This window comes from Oncorhynchus gorbuscha, linkage group LG05 (assembly GCF_021184085.1).
Source record: "Oncorhynchus gorbuscha isolate QuinsamMale2020 ecotype Even-year linkage group LG05, OgorEven_v1.0, whole genome shotgun sequence".
Lineage (NCBI taxonomy): Eukaryota > Metazoa > Chordata > Actinopteri > Salmoniformes > Salmonidae > Oncorhynchus > Oncorhynchus gorbuscha.
In genome coordinates this window covers 30,010,738-30,024,313 of record NC_060177.1, presented here as the reverse complement: position 1 = coordinate 30,024,313, position 13,576 = coordinate 30,010,738, and the positions used below count along the sequence as shown (strand labels likewise).

The following is a 13,576-nucleotide window of genomic DNA, read 5'->3' as shown; positions in this document are numbered from 1 at the left end:
ATTTATATTTTCTAAGTGATGTTAATGTGTAATGTTTTCCTTTTTTATAAATATTTTGTACATACATTTTCCATTTCTTTAATTCCCCCCTAACAATATTACATGAATCGTCAACTCCAACATCAAAATTCACTTGGGAGGTCTATACACACACGTTTGATAGTTTGTTAATTAACTCTCCTGCCATTTCAGTCTGACACCAACAATTATAACATTTGAAGCCAATAAGCAATGCCATTACATTTGAGGAGATATGGCTTGGTGGAAGGTTTTACTTCCAACATATGCAATACTCAAACTCCTGTGAGAAGCAATGGTTTGGGTGTGACATTTTTGTTTTCTTGATTGACAATTTAGATTTTACTGACATATTTACATAAAAAAAAAAAATTCAAAGCAGTTCTCATATTACTATTCCTTTACAATACTCAAAACAATAAAGGACAATTTCATATTGAAGTTTGGTAAACAGAACCCAAGACGGTGCTGGCAACTCAAGGACAGTTCAAACAAAGCTTTATTTAAAACACCCCTGAGCATCACAGGGATTTTGGAGCGCAGTTTTACAACCCAAGGTAGGATTCTGCCCATAATACAATGAACTACATATCCACTGCAGCAATGAACAACCTTTATTGGTACACCATTTATGCCATGCTAAGGCTGACCCAGACCAAGTTAATCAAACAGAAGCATCCTTGTAAGTAAGTGCCACTATGACTACGGTTGAAATACTCTTCAAACCTAACAAAAAAAAAAGGCCCATCAAATGTTCCCTCTAAGGAACTGACAGAAGACCCGTGGTCCTAAAAGGTCTACATAGTTCACTGTTCCTCATCAAGAACAGTCCTATTACTAAACAGATACACCTTGTCTAGTTACACCTCACTCTGTAGTGAATGGACATTGGTCAACAAACTGAACTGATATCCACCAGGAAAAGCAGGCGAGGTGGCACTGTTTATGGTGATTTGTATACTGGAAACTTGCAGCCCCACAGAGAGGTGCTCTGGTTCTCCTACATTATATTGCTGGATGGAGGAGTGTGTGTACAGATTCCTGCACAGGAGTGTTGAGACTGACCGGGTCATACAGGCTTCAGGTTCAGATGTTCATCATTATCCTCATCATCGTCCTTCCTACGGGGAGGTGGGCGTGGCTCATCATCCTCCCCTGTGTCCTGCTTGTCCTTCTCCGCTTCGATCCAGCTCTGAGGGGCGATCATCTTCTTGGGCCCGTGGGGAGGGGGTCCCAGCAGAGCCTCGATGTCCTCATAGTTCACCACTTCCCGCTCCAGGAGAGCATTGGCCAACTGAAAATACACACAGAGAAAGACAATTAACTTTGCATTCACAATTGGCTATGTTTGACAATGGAACACAATGCATGATGAGTGTTTAAAGATGGTAGCTATGTAGACACCACATCACACAAAAAATATGACTAACAAATGTGGAATGAGGATCTCACCATTATCAGCTTGTCTCTGTTATCCAGAAGCAGTTTCTCAGTCTGTCTGTAGGCGCGTGCTATCAACAGCTTGGCTTCCTGCAAGAACCAAAATAAAAAAGGCATACTTCACAAGGTTCTCTCCAATGAACAGAACTACAGGTAAACTTACAATAGGGAAATCTACTACTAGTAGCGTTTCGTCTCTAAAATGTATTTGGGCAGGTGCAGACTTACGTGGTCCATCTGCTGCTGGAGGCCCTGGCTGAAGGGCCTGCGCCCGACAGCTCCCTGCTCCACCGTCTCGGGGAAGGACACCTGACCCACACTGGAGGACATGCCATACTGCTTCACCATGGAGTAGGCCACACGAGTCACCTTCCGCAGGTCATCCTGGGCACCTAGCGCACAGACCAACACGTCTCACACACTGAACGCTATAGGTGTATGTTGTGATGAATGGTCAGACGCCCTACCTGTGGTGACCTTGTTGAAGGTGATGGCCTCCGAGGCTCTTCCTCCTAGAGCCATACACATCCTCTCAAACAGCTGTTCTTTGGAGAACAGGTACTGGTCTCTGGGCAGGATCTGGGCAAAGCCGAGGGCAGCGTTGGTCCTGGGGGCAATGGACACCTGGCAAACAAGACAACCAGTGAATATATCACCTTTGTAAAATATATGGCCATCTACTATGTTTTTGGTCCTGTTCATTTCTCCATAGTATTCAACTATATCGCATTGATCAAAGACACTAACATTAGTGGATATACAGCTATGGAGGTGGTGTCACCTTCATGAGTGCCTCTGTGTGCTCTAACAGCCATCCAACCAGGGCATGGCCAGACTCATGGAACGCTACAATCCTCTGCTCCTCTTTGGACAGGATCTTACTTTTCTTCACACTTCCTGGACACACAAATGGAGAAAGTCAATAAGGGACCCGAAATCAATCTCTACCACAACAACGTTGGCGGGCGAGTTCCATGGTGGCAGACATTCATAGACATGGTCATGACCTCGTACCGGCTAGGACTCTCTCCACAGCATACTCAAAGTTGAAGGTGTCGATGGACTTGTAGCCTTCCCTGGCAGCGTGCAGGGCTGCTTCGTTACAGATATTAGCAATGTCTGCCCCTGAGAGAGTAATACACAATCCCGTTAGTAAATCAGTGTATTCTGAAAACTGTGAGCCTATGTTCAACGACGGTGTACAAGAAGGTGAATATAGTCGTTTTAGCGGGGTGCTATTTAAGCAAAAAGGCCCGAGGGGGTATGGTATATGGCCAATATACCACGGCTAAGGGCTGTTCTTATGCACAATGCATCGCGGAGTTCCTGGACACAGCCCTTAGCCGTGGTATATTGGCCATATATCACAAACCACAGAGGCACCTTACTGCTATTATAAACTGGTTACCAACGTAATTAGAGCAGTAAAAAAAACATGTTTTGTCATACCTGTGGTATACGGTCTGATATACCATGGCTGTCAGCAAATCAGCATTCAGGGCTAGAACCACCCAGTTTATAATAGTCTATTTGTGTGTGTATTATTTCACCAGGTAGGCCAGTTGAGAACAAGTTCTCATTTGCAACTGCAACCTGGCCAAGACAAAGCAAAGCAGTGCGACAAAAAACAACGACACATAGTTACACGTGGGAGAGTGTGTGGGAGAGACCCACTGAGTAGCTTCAGCCATGTGTGTACATACCACTGAACCCTGGGGTGAGCTCTGCCAGACGCAGGGAATAGCTGCTGGCTGGGTGGGTGAGCTTGAGTATCTTCAGGTGCTGCTCGTAGATCTCCTTCCTCTCCTGAAATGCACAAGGAGAAGGAAACTGCTCATGCACACTTAATACGTTGGAGATCTTCAGGACATAGATACTTTCAGAGGACAGGGCACTGTACCTGCAGAGTGGGGAGGTCAATAAATATGTGCCTGTCCAGTCTCCCTGGTCTCATGAGAGCATTGTCCAAAATGTCCGCCCGGTTTGTGGAGGCCAGGACTATCACATGGTCAGTAGTGCCCATTCCTATTGGAGAATGATAAACAGTATATAAGTGCAAGCAATGTTGATGAATAGCCAAAAAAAAAAGACATGAGATATGTATATTACACCCCCCCAAAAAAATACTTAAACCTTCACATGTCAGTTATGATAAAGAGATTGACACCTGTGACGAAGTAGCGGGAAACTATGTGTAACCCTAATCTCCGTTAACTCAAAACAAACCCGCTCCTCACCGTCCATCTCCACCAGCAGCTGATTGAGGGTCTGCTCTTCCTCTGTGTTCGAGAAGCCAGACATGTTATTGGAGCGCTTCTTTCCCACAGCATCAATCTCATCTATGTAGACGATGCAGGGGGCTCGGGCACGCGCCTCTTTGAACAGACTCCTCACCCTGGCAGCACCAAGACCTGCACTTACAGACAAAAGATACTTTATTATTGCTTTGACTTGCAGTCCACCTTGCAGTCTTCTTTGGACAACTTAACGGATAGGACTTCAGATTGTAAACAGTGCAAATCTTACCCCCAATGACTTCCACAAACTCAGAGCCTGCCATTGCCAGAAAGGGCACCTGTGCCTCTGTGGCCACAGCCTTGGCCAGCAGAGTCTTTCCACAGCCTGGGGGCCCCAGCAGCAGGGAGCCCTTAGGGACTTTGGCCCCCAGGTTGAGGTACCTGTCTGGGCACTGCCAAGAGAGATCAGGGGTCAGTAACACACTGATGTACCTGTTGACATTGCTAATAATCATCACACATATCACCTCTTTACAATTTGCCCTCTTTACCTTCAAATAGTCAACAAACTCCTTCACCTCCATCTTTGCCTCGTGCATGCCGGCCACATCTTTGAAACTCACACCCTTCCCAGACTTGCCATCCACGATAGTGAACTTGGCCATTTTCAGCTGGTTCTGCCGAGCACCACACATATGAGCATGAGAAACGCAACAAAATAGCTAAGACCACTAGCAAAGGAACAGTTCAACAGCCCCTACTTACAAATGCACTGAAGCCGCCCTCTTTTCCACCCATGCCAGCCAGGCGGAAAATATACCACAGGATTGCCACCCCAATGGCAGCCATTCCAAGGGCATAAAGTGCACTGTGACAGAAACAGAGACAAAAGCAGTATTGTACCAATTCCATGGAAACACACATTACGTGTGATTGAGGTATAAACATATTACATGTTACCTAACCATGGCATGCATGTGAAATTCAGTTTTGCATGATCACATCACCGATGCAAGTGTTGGTTGAGAGTCAGGGAACTCACTTTCCAAAGAAGCCAGTGCGCTTGTAGGAGACTGGTATCCTGTCCTTGGCGTCAATGTTCAGCTCCTCTTCTGCAGCTCTAAGCTTCTCCTCAAATTTGTCAATGTTGGCCACCTGCATACGGTACATCAGAGCCAGCCTCTGCACACAGACGGAGGGAAGAAGCGTGTGAAGGGGGGCATATTTCACTGAACATCATCTAGATACTTGTGCTTATAAATAGGCGACATGGTCATCACAACATTAAAGTGGAGATGGAATGTATCAACACTAAAAACTGAGGGGTATACTACAAAGTAGGATCAATGAGTTCGCCAGCTAACATTGATAAGCAACCAGAAATAACTATTGATTTTCTGGACCATTAAAAAGCTAAATTTAGATATGCGTTTTCATTTGTTTAATCAATTAGACCATGCCCATTTCAAGCTCATCTTTTTAAAAAAATAAAAAAATCTGAATACTTAGGCAAGTTAACTGGCTAACCCCTTGATTCTGCTTTGTAGTATACTGTACATCAGTGTCCAGATTCTAGAATGAGGAAATGGAACGTACAGGCCTTCCGAAGATGACTGCTCCTGGGTGGAGGTAGATTTCCACGATGTCGCTCTCAGGGACCACCTGCACACGAGACACCTCACCCTTGGCCAGCATCTCATTGACAAAGTCATTCCAGGAGATGTTTCCCCCGCTGGTATTGATGGAGTTGAGGAGGCTCATGACCAGGGCGATGATGAAGAGAGTGCGCAGACGTTCCCTGTACATCTGATCCTCTTGCTCCCGCCGCTTCTTCTCCTCTGAAAGACAATGGGGGAATTAAGATGGGCTGCTAACTTCTCCTGTGTTTCTTACGGACCTTGAGGTTTCTTACTGACCTTCATCTTCCTCTGGGTTTTTTCCCTTAGGTCCATCACTCTTCTTTTTATCTTGTTGGTTCGACTGAGATGTACTGAAATTATTTGTGGAATCTGGAATGATAGATTACGAGCCAGTGCCATCAGACTGGGAATTATTAGACCATCTTCGAAATTTGTGGGTGGGGTGGCTGCTTACCTAAAACATTCCACAGGCCAACAGGGTTTTTGAACAAGTTGTTCTTGATCAGAAGTTTACGCATTGCTGTCAATCTGGGACTCATGGGTCTGTGCAGCAGTTGCTGGAGAAAGAAGTGGTAACATAATATTAAACTGGGACCTTTTCCTGTTGCTCAGTTACAGTAGCTACAGGAGTGGCATGACCATTGTGATATGAATGACAGTCAGCTGTTGTCATGGTGGAAACAAAGACATGCAACTAACCTGAATGAGTCCAGGGTTGAGGCCATTATGTGGTTGAGTCACAAATGGACGAATTGAGCATGATAATCTTTTACAGTTCATACATGTCGATTGCTGCAGTTTGGCGCTATCGTTGTTTTGACGCTTGTTGACAAATTGACAATTGGTGCGTCGCGACACGGTCCATATTATGGTCTTGTAATTTCTACAAGAACTGGCACGTCGCAGAGCTGCCATTACACTGAAAGCTAGGCTACCTAACGTTCGCACAGGTTAGATACAACCACAGTACAGCTGGCTAGCTAATAAAACTGACATGGTCGCCATTAACAGTGCATTCACGACCTGGCTAGCAAACGTCAATAATGACTATGGGCTTTCGATCTTGAGATTGCAGTAGTGGTCAGCGCGGCATTTCATTATCAAAAAACATCTAACTAAATCGTTAGCTAACTGTTGTTATTCAACATGGCAAGTATAATAAAGATGGTTTGCTACATTAAAGACATATCACTCCTCACACTGATCCGTCCTCAGTATATGTACAACTGTCTCTGTATCTTATACGACAAGATTTCGTTCACAAAAATCCTTTGATATGCTCTGAAATGTAGATGTACCCATCATTCTGTTTTGGTAACGAATTTGTATCATTACAGCAAGGTCCGTCTATTAAATGGGTCAAATTCCTTGTTCAGCTGACCACGAGAATAAATAAGCACATACATATCCTGACGCAATTAAAAAGTATTTGCTGAACCCCGCACTTTAACCCCAAGCGTTCGTCAGACCAAAGAGCATTTATATATCTGGTTTTATTATATATTCACGCCGAGATAGGCATAACTTTCAATTTGCGGAAAATATATCATTTATTGTCATTAAATATATATATAGAAAAGTTATTAGTGAACCCTTGTCTGATTACGTCACAACGTTGCTTCATGAACATTCTACCTGCGCAGGATTTTCACTTCCAGCAAACACGTTCATTGAAATAAAAATTGCACATAGAATAGATGCTAACTGTCCGGAAATACAAAAATAAACGTATTATTGACATTGTGCGCTGATAAATCATTGTATTTGACTGTATCTGCCTCTCGTGTGTTAAATAAAGTCTAAGGACTTCTCTGATGTAGTTACAAAAGTAGCCACCAGAGGATTCATTGTGTTTATATTGTACTTTTAGCAGTAAAATCATGGTGAAACAGCTTCGAAAGTTTTGTTGTTCATAAAGGTTTGTGCATGACATTGTGATTGTAAAAGCTGCCCTGCCTAAGAAATACCAGATACAATCTGATAGCCTGGTAGACTAAGGTAATACCAAAAATTATATACTCGGTGGTAGCTTAATACATGGCTGAAGTGGAGCGGTTTTGAGAGCTTCCTCTGTGTCCACAGCACTAAGGATCTTTCATGGTCTGAACACACCAACACAGTCATGAAGAGGTCACACAACAAAGCCTGAAAAGACTCTGCATGGGCCCTCAGATCCTCAAAAAGTTCAACAGCTGCACCATTGAGAGCATCTTGACTGGCTGCATCACTGCATGGTAAGGTGTTACAGAGGGTAGTGCGTGAGGCCCAGTACATCACTGGAGTTGAGCTCCCTGTCACCCAGGACCTCTATACTATACAGTGTCAGAGGAAGGCCCTGAAAATTTTCAAAGACTCCAGCCACCAAAGTCATAGACTGTTCTCTCTGCTACCACACGGCAAGCGGTAACAATGAGTTAAATTGGTAACCAAATAGCGGTACCAATTAGTTAAATAGTTAACCAATTAACTACCAAGACGATCTACATTTACCCTTTTTGCACAAACATTTTTTGACTCATCACATACACTGCTGCTATTGTTTATTATCTGTCACTTTATTCCTAGTTATACGTACATAATAATACAATTAATAATAGATGTGCAGGGGTACGAGTTAATTGAGATAGATATGTGTTTTACATTACTATTTACTATCATTTTTCTATTTTCTTTCTCTTTGCATTGTTTGGAAGGGCCCATAAGTAAAGCCTTTCACTTTTAGTCCACACCTGTTGTTTACAAAGCATGTCACAAAAACAAAACAAAAATAACTCCTAAAAGCATGCAGTACAACGTGTATGTCCATTTAATATTGTAGAGGACCTAAAAACAAATTATTCTCTGAAAGAGTCAAAATAAAGGCTCACCCCATCACCGTGACGAACATTAAAATAAGCCAATGAGAAAACAGATTTAAGATATTTATTTTTTCTCTTAACCAATGATAGCTCTTCTTACATCTCCATGCATGTCATGCTGCCGCCCAGCAGAGGCCGCTATTCAATCGGTGCAATCGATATGTATTACCAAACAACCCAAACCTGTCTGACTTTCAAAATGTGCAGAGATCATCAACAACAACAACAACAATGTTATGACATTGAAATCACCACCATTACCACTGAGGAAGTACAGTTCCCGCTCAGCCCAGTCAAAACTGTTTGCTGCTCTGGCTCCCCAATGGTGGAACAAACTCCCTCACGACGCCAGGACAGCGGAGTCAATCACCACCTTCCGGAGACACCTGAAACCCCACCTCTTTAAGGAATACCTAGGATAGGATAAAGTAGTCCTTCTCACCCCCCCCCCCTTAAAATATTTAGATGCACTATTGTAAAGTGGCTGTTCCACTGGATGTCATAAGGTGAATGCACCAATTTGTAAGTCGCTCTGGATAAGAGCGTCTGCTAAATGACTTAAATGTAAATGTAAAATCATGTATTGATGATTGCACTGAGAGAAAAAGTGTTTTGGAAGTTAAATAGGATATTCAGACCTGTCCTACCTGTGATCTGGACATGTATTTATTTGACCTTTATTGACATGTGGGTCATACTGGCTGCTTAGTTATCTGTAAAGGTGCTACGGTTCAACTGACATCATGAGTACAATCAGATTTAAGTATGCAATAATATGTTTGTTCACGTGAATAATAACACGATAAGAGATGTCTTACTCCATCAGGCTAGGCGAGATCAATCAAGTGCACCCAGCCTTCGTACTCCATTTCCTTTGCTTTTCTCCCAACTGTATAATGGAGATGGGTCCCCAAACATGGAAACTGAAGTACTCGGTCAACCATGTTCGCGCCTTCAGATTATTGTGTCAATGTAGATTTGGTACATTGATTTGATCCATAATGGCGCCAGTTTCATCGGTGCACAAATAGTACCCGCCCACATTCAAGAGCCAATCACAGTCAGTGTTTCATTTGGCATCTTTTTCTTTCCTTCAGCCCCATATCGAAGCCAAAGCCCGTCTGGAAACAGTTTGCAAGGGGTAGTTTAAAGAAGATTAAGCCGAAACAAAATATCGTTTTTAGCTACTTTAAGTTGACCTCTCAAGGCTCCAGTTTTGATTATTGGGCATACAAATCTTCATTTCAGACCATGGTCACAAAATAAAAATTGTACAAGGACGTTTTCGAGAAGATTTTAAGCTGTATGTGTCGATTGTTGGTGTTCAGGAATTAGCAAGCTAGTTAGCACTAGCCTAGAAATATTAGCTAGCTAACTAGCCTAGCTTGCTAACGTTAGCTTCAAGTAGTCTGATTTTCAACTGAGATGTTTGCAGTATTTCTTGGATGTCTACGGACGGCAGATTGCTGAACCAGAGGGCCTCAAATGGGAAAAACAAGCATCGGACAGGAATATCGGGGATAAGCTTCTCGACGTAACTCAGATTCCGTTGAAGGTAAGACGCAATAACATTAGTTGGCTAGCTAGCTGCGTTTGTTAGTGAACTAGATATACTAGCTAGTTATACCGTTAGCCGTAGCTGTCTAGCTAACTAGATAACATGGCTTCATGCTCGAGTCGAAGAAATGTGTTATGAAGCTAGCTGACCCCCACCCCTCCCCCAGTCCAGCATTCTAACTGCGTAACAGTTCGCGTTTAACTAGCAAGATGGCAAGTAAGGGCTTAATCTAGGCGAAACCCGTGGCATACTAGCCTGCGAGTAGTTTGTTGACCTACAGATCCTCTTGATGTTATAGCTAGATATTGCGTTGCATACGTAGTTGGGATATACTCTCAAATGTATTTGAAAATATTCAGTGCCATCCATGTAATAGCCTACACTTCTCTTCAGGCGATTGATCTATTTAGTTGTTTAAAAAATAATAATAACGCCATGTGTTCAAGGGACGTTGTATCACTGCCAGTGACGTTATTTCAAACAACTCATCTGCTGATTTCTTTTTGGAAAAATACACCGAGATGGGATGAAATAATTAGTTATGCTGATGTGTAATGCAGTGGTGAGATCAGCTAGGACTTAATAATAATAATACATTAACGTTAGTGTTCTCCAAAGTTGCTGGACTTCTCCTCGATTTGTTGTTTTCCTAGTCGACTCATGGTCCATGGATCCAGGATTTGTAATTTGATTAGAATGTTTTACTGTAATGTATTAAGATGGTTACTGGGAAATGTGTCATTTACTCTTTCCTAACAAGAATATCATTATGCTTGTCATCAAAGTAATGCAGGTGTGTGGTGTTTTCGAATTAATTCCTATAGTAGACCCAATACCATTGCTTGACAGGCTCTACCATTTGAGTGGCTGTGGAATGGTATGCAAATTAAGTCAACAAGAAGTCACAACAGTAAGGCTTTGACTACTGGTTGTGGGAGAGCATGAAAAGAAGGGCAAGATTCCCAACAGACGACTACTGTACTTGGAGTAGGCTGTGGTTGATAACGTTTTGGTGCAGTATCAGTTCTGTTGAAAACACTGCAGTGGAGCTGCTGGCTGTATTTTCTTTCAGAGATACTGAGCTCTTCAGCTTGTTGGGCGTTCACGTTGAAATTCATTGCAGATGCAGCAATGCATGTAATCCCCCACCACCTTAGTCAAGACGCTGGAAGCAGCAATTTCATGTCTCTTAGTTTCTGTAGTTATTTTGCAACTTCTTCTCTCTTCATTTTTGATGTAAATACAACTTGGCTCTGTTGGATGTATTAAATCAATAAGTAGCCCTAGTACCCTGGTACAACACACATTACGCGATGTATACGCTTGGTACACTCCCAATGTTAGTTTCAGCTTTAGGGTGAGGTTTTGGAGAACTTTATAGCCTAGATGGAGATTTCCACCACAGTGTCCTGTTGTAGTGTGTAAGCCTGAGACAGGAAATTGTGTCCTGCCTGGGTCAGTGAGGTCAGGAGCTGTGTTGGGAGCTGGGATTTCCTGTTCAAGGGAGCCAATCTGTGCCATCCGGTGTGCCTTGTCTTCAGCTGCCTAAGTGAGCGTCTTTTACTCAGGTCCAGAGACTGTGGTTCCTGTTGTGTCCTGGCCCAAGTCTCCTGAGTTTTAACCTATTTGTGGTCATGGCAGTGCCACTATTTGACATGGTCCCTCTGTGCCCTCTCCTGCCTACACAGTGTGTAATGTGACACCTTCAGCACTGTCAGGCAGGCTAATAACAGGGCAGAAATATAAATCCCAGTGGGGAATGTTGCATGTCCCTTCACAATACCTCTCTGGCAGTCTGGATTGGTCGGCCTTGCTCAGTTTGACATGTTATGTCTTGTGTAGAGGAGAGTGGCAGTGCTTCCGCAAGTCTGTACATCCTCCATCTTGCAGCCCTCTACTATGTTTACGCTGTTCTGTGCGACTATCTAAACCTGCAGTGCAGGAAAGACACAGCATAACATCAGTACTGTGACTGTCTGTCGTTCGTCCCACCACATCCTCTCTCTACGCTTTTGCCCTGAGGTCAGTGTGCAGTAGCTGCATTGCCCCCACACTTGTTATGTCACGCAAGGCTTACACTGCTCACCTAAAGATTAACAATGTTTATACCCAGGCAACCGTTTCCATTGGATTGAGTCATAGCTCTGACAAGGTGTTGGATCTTGAATCATAATGTTTAAAAAAAAAAATGTTTACTCTGGTTGCAGGCCACATGTTTGAATGTGGGAAGGAACGTTTTGTGGTATGAGCTGATGAGAATCCCAGTCGTTTAGTTGGCCCCACCAGTACTGTGGACAGCATTAGGGTATAGCCAGTGTTCCACATTGGCCAGCAATGTTCCAGAAGCTTCTGTGTCCATAGAATGTGGCTAGCATTCGCTTTTGCATTTTGTTGATGCAACATTCTGGGTCCACCGTAATCACAGTGCCTGACATAAGCAGCAGTATGGTGCGTGTTGTTGAGGTAAACTACTTTTTCTAGTTGAACTGGGGAAAGAAAAATCCATCGTGTGTAGGCACAGGGAGAATACAGCTTAAAGTCCTCACATGGTCTGGTTCCTTCCTACCAAACTCTCCCCTAGTGCTGAGTGTTGGTCTTTCAGTAAACAAGGATGTCTACTCCTGCTTCTCTTGTGTTCACTTTTTTTCTTTGCAGTGTAAATCTTTTCCAGCCTTCGCCCAACTAGCGCAATCTCTCTGGACTGTCAAATGCCATTTAACCCCCTTTTGAAATTGCTTCCCCCCCCCCCACACACACACACACACACACACGCGCGTGTGCAAAAGATAACATCATGGCTGTGTCCCATTCTCCCTGCTCTGCTCCACGGACAGGGAAGCCTCATTTGGAGTTTGGATAGTTCTGTGTCTGATGCATCCTCTCCTGTCACAGGTTTTACTCACATCTTCCACTTTGCTACATTAAAAAAAAAAAACTGAACAGTTTTGTTTTTGATCTTTTGATAAGGGCACACTTGGAGTGGAACATGTTGTTATTGAGAGTAGAGGTCGACCGATTAATCGGAATGGCCAATTTAATGAGGGCCGATTTCAAGTTTTCATAACAATCGGAAATCTGTATTTTTGGGCTCCAATTTAAATTAGTATTTTTTATTTTTTTACCTTTATTTATTTAACTCGGCAAGTCAGTTAAGAACACATTCTTATTTTCAATGACGGCCTAGGAATGGTGGGTTAACTGCCATGTTCAGGGGCAGAACGACATATTTTCACCTTGTCAGCTCAGGGAAACCAATCTTGCAATCGTACAGTTAACTAGTCCAACGCTCTAACCATTGCAATCCACGAGGAGCCTGCCTGTTACACGAATGCAGTAGAAGCCAAGGTAAAATGCTAGCTAGCATTAAACTTATCTTATAAAAACAATCGTAATCACTAGTTATAACTACTAATCCAGTTTAGCAGGCAATATTAACCAGGTGAAATTGTGTCATTTCTCTTGCGTTTATTGCATGTAGAGTCACGGGAATATGCAAAAGTTTGGGCTGCCTGTCTCATTGTGAACTAATTTGCCAGAATTGTACGCAAATATGACATAACATTGAAGGTTGTGCAATGTAAGAAGGTTATTTAGACTTAGGGATGCCACCCGTTAAATAAAATACCGAACGGTTCCGTATTTCACTGAAATAATGAACGTTTTGTTTTCGAAATGATAGTTTCCGGATTCGACCATATTAATGACCAAAGGCTCGTATTTCTGTCTGTTATTATGTTATAATTAAGTCTGATTTGATAGAGCAGTCTGACTGAGCAGCAACAGGCCTGTAATCATTCATTCAAACAGCACTTTTGTGTGTTTTGC

At 43.0% G+C, this 13,576-nt stretch overlaps 2 protein-coding genes across 2 annotated transcripts in view; one reads left to right on the top strand and one right to left on the bottom strand.

Annotated features, from left to right (window-relative positions):
• Positions 1-499: 499 nt before the first annotated feature.
• Positions 500-6,744, bottom strand: LOC124035811 (paraplegin-like). The gene is made up of 17 exons (XM_046349576.1): positions 6,035-6,744; positions 5,790-5,892; positions 5,612-5,704; positions 5,292-5,533; positions 4,738-4,877; positions 4,461-4,563; positions 4,247-4,372; positions 3,985-4,147; positions 3,696-3,869; positions 3,359-3,483; positions 3,162-3,264; positions 2,473-2,583; positions 2,240-2,355; positions 1,926-2,082; positions 1,687-1,850; positions 1,471-1,548; positions 500-1,312 (listed from the first exon to the last, which is right to left on the bottom strand). The coding sequence occupies exons 1-17, from the start codon at positions 6,248-6,250 to the stop codon at positions 1,088-1,090; spliced, it is 2,439 nt and encodes an 812-aa protein (XP_046205532.1). The 5' UTR covers positions 6,251-6,744; the 3' UTR covers positions 500-1,087.
• Positions 6,745-9,304: 2,560 nt separating this feature from the next.
• LOC124035809 (ankyrin repeat domain-containing protein 11-like) overlaps positions 9,305-13,576 on the top strand; it is a 147,320-nt gene continuing 143,048 nt past the window's right edge. Inside the window, 1 exon segment of the mRNA XM_046349574.1 lies at positions 9,305-9,748. The gene's annotated coding sequence lies outside the window, so the exon portion shown is untranslated.

Bases quoted from the DNA above. Each gene is read 5' to 3' on its own strand.
- LOC124035811 (XM_046349576.1), bottom strand. From the start codon at position 6,250: ATGGCAGCTCTGCGACGTGCCAGTTCTTGTAGAAATTACAAGACCATA. The intron at 4,878-5,291 runs GTACGTTCCATT...GTCTGTGTGCAG, and splicing joins CAGTCATCTTCGGAAGGCCT to AGGCTGGCTCTGATGTACCG. The intron at 1,851-1,925 runs GTAGGGCGTCTG...TCTGTGCGCTAG, and splicing joins CTTCAACAAGGTCACCACAG to GTGCCCAGGATGACCTGCGG.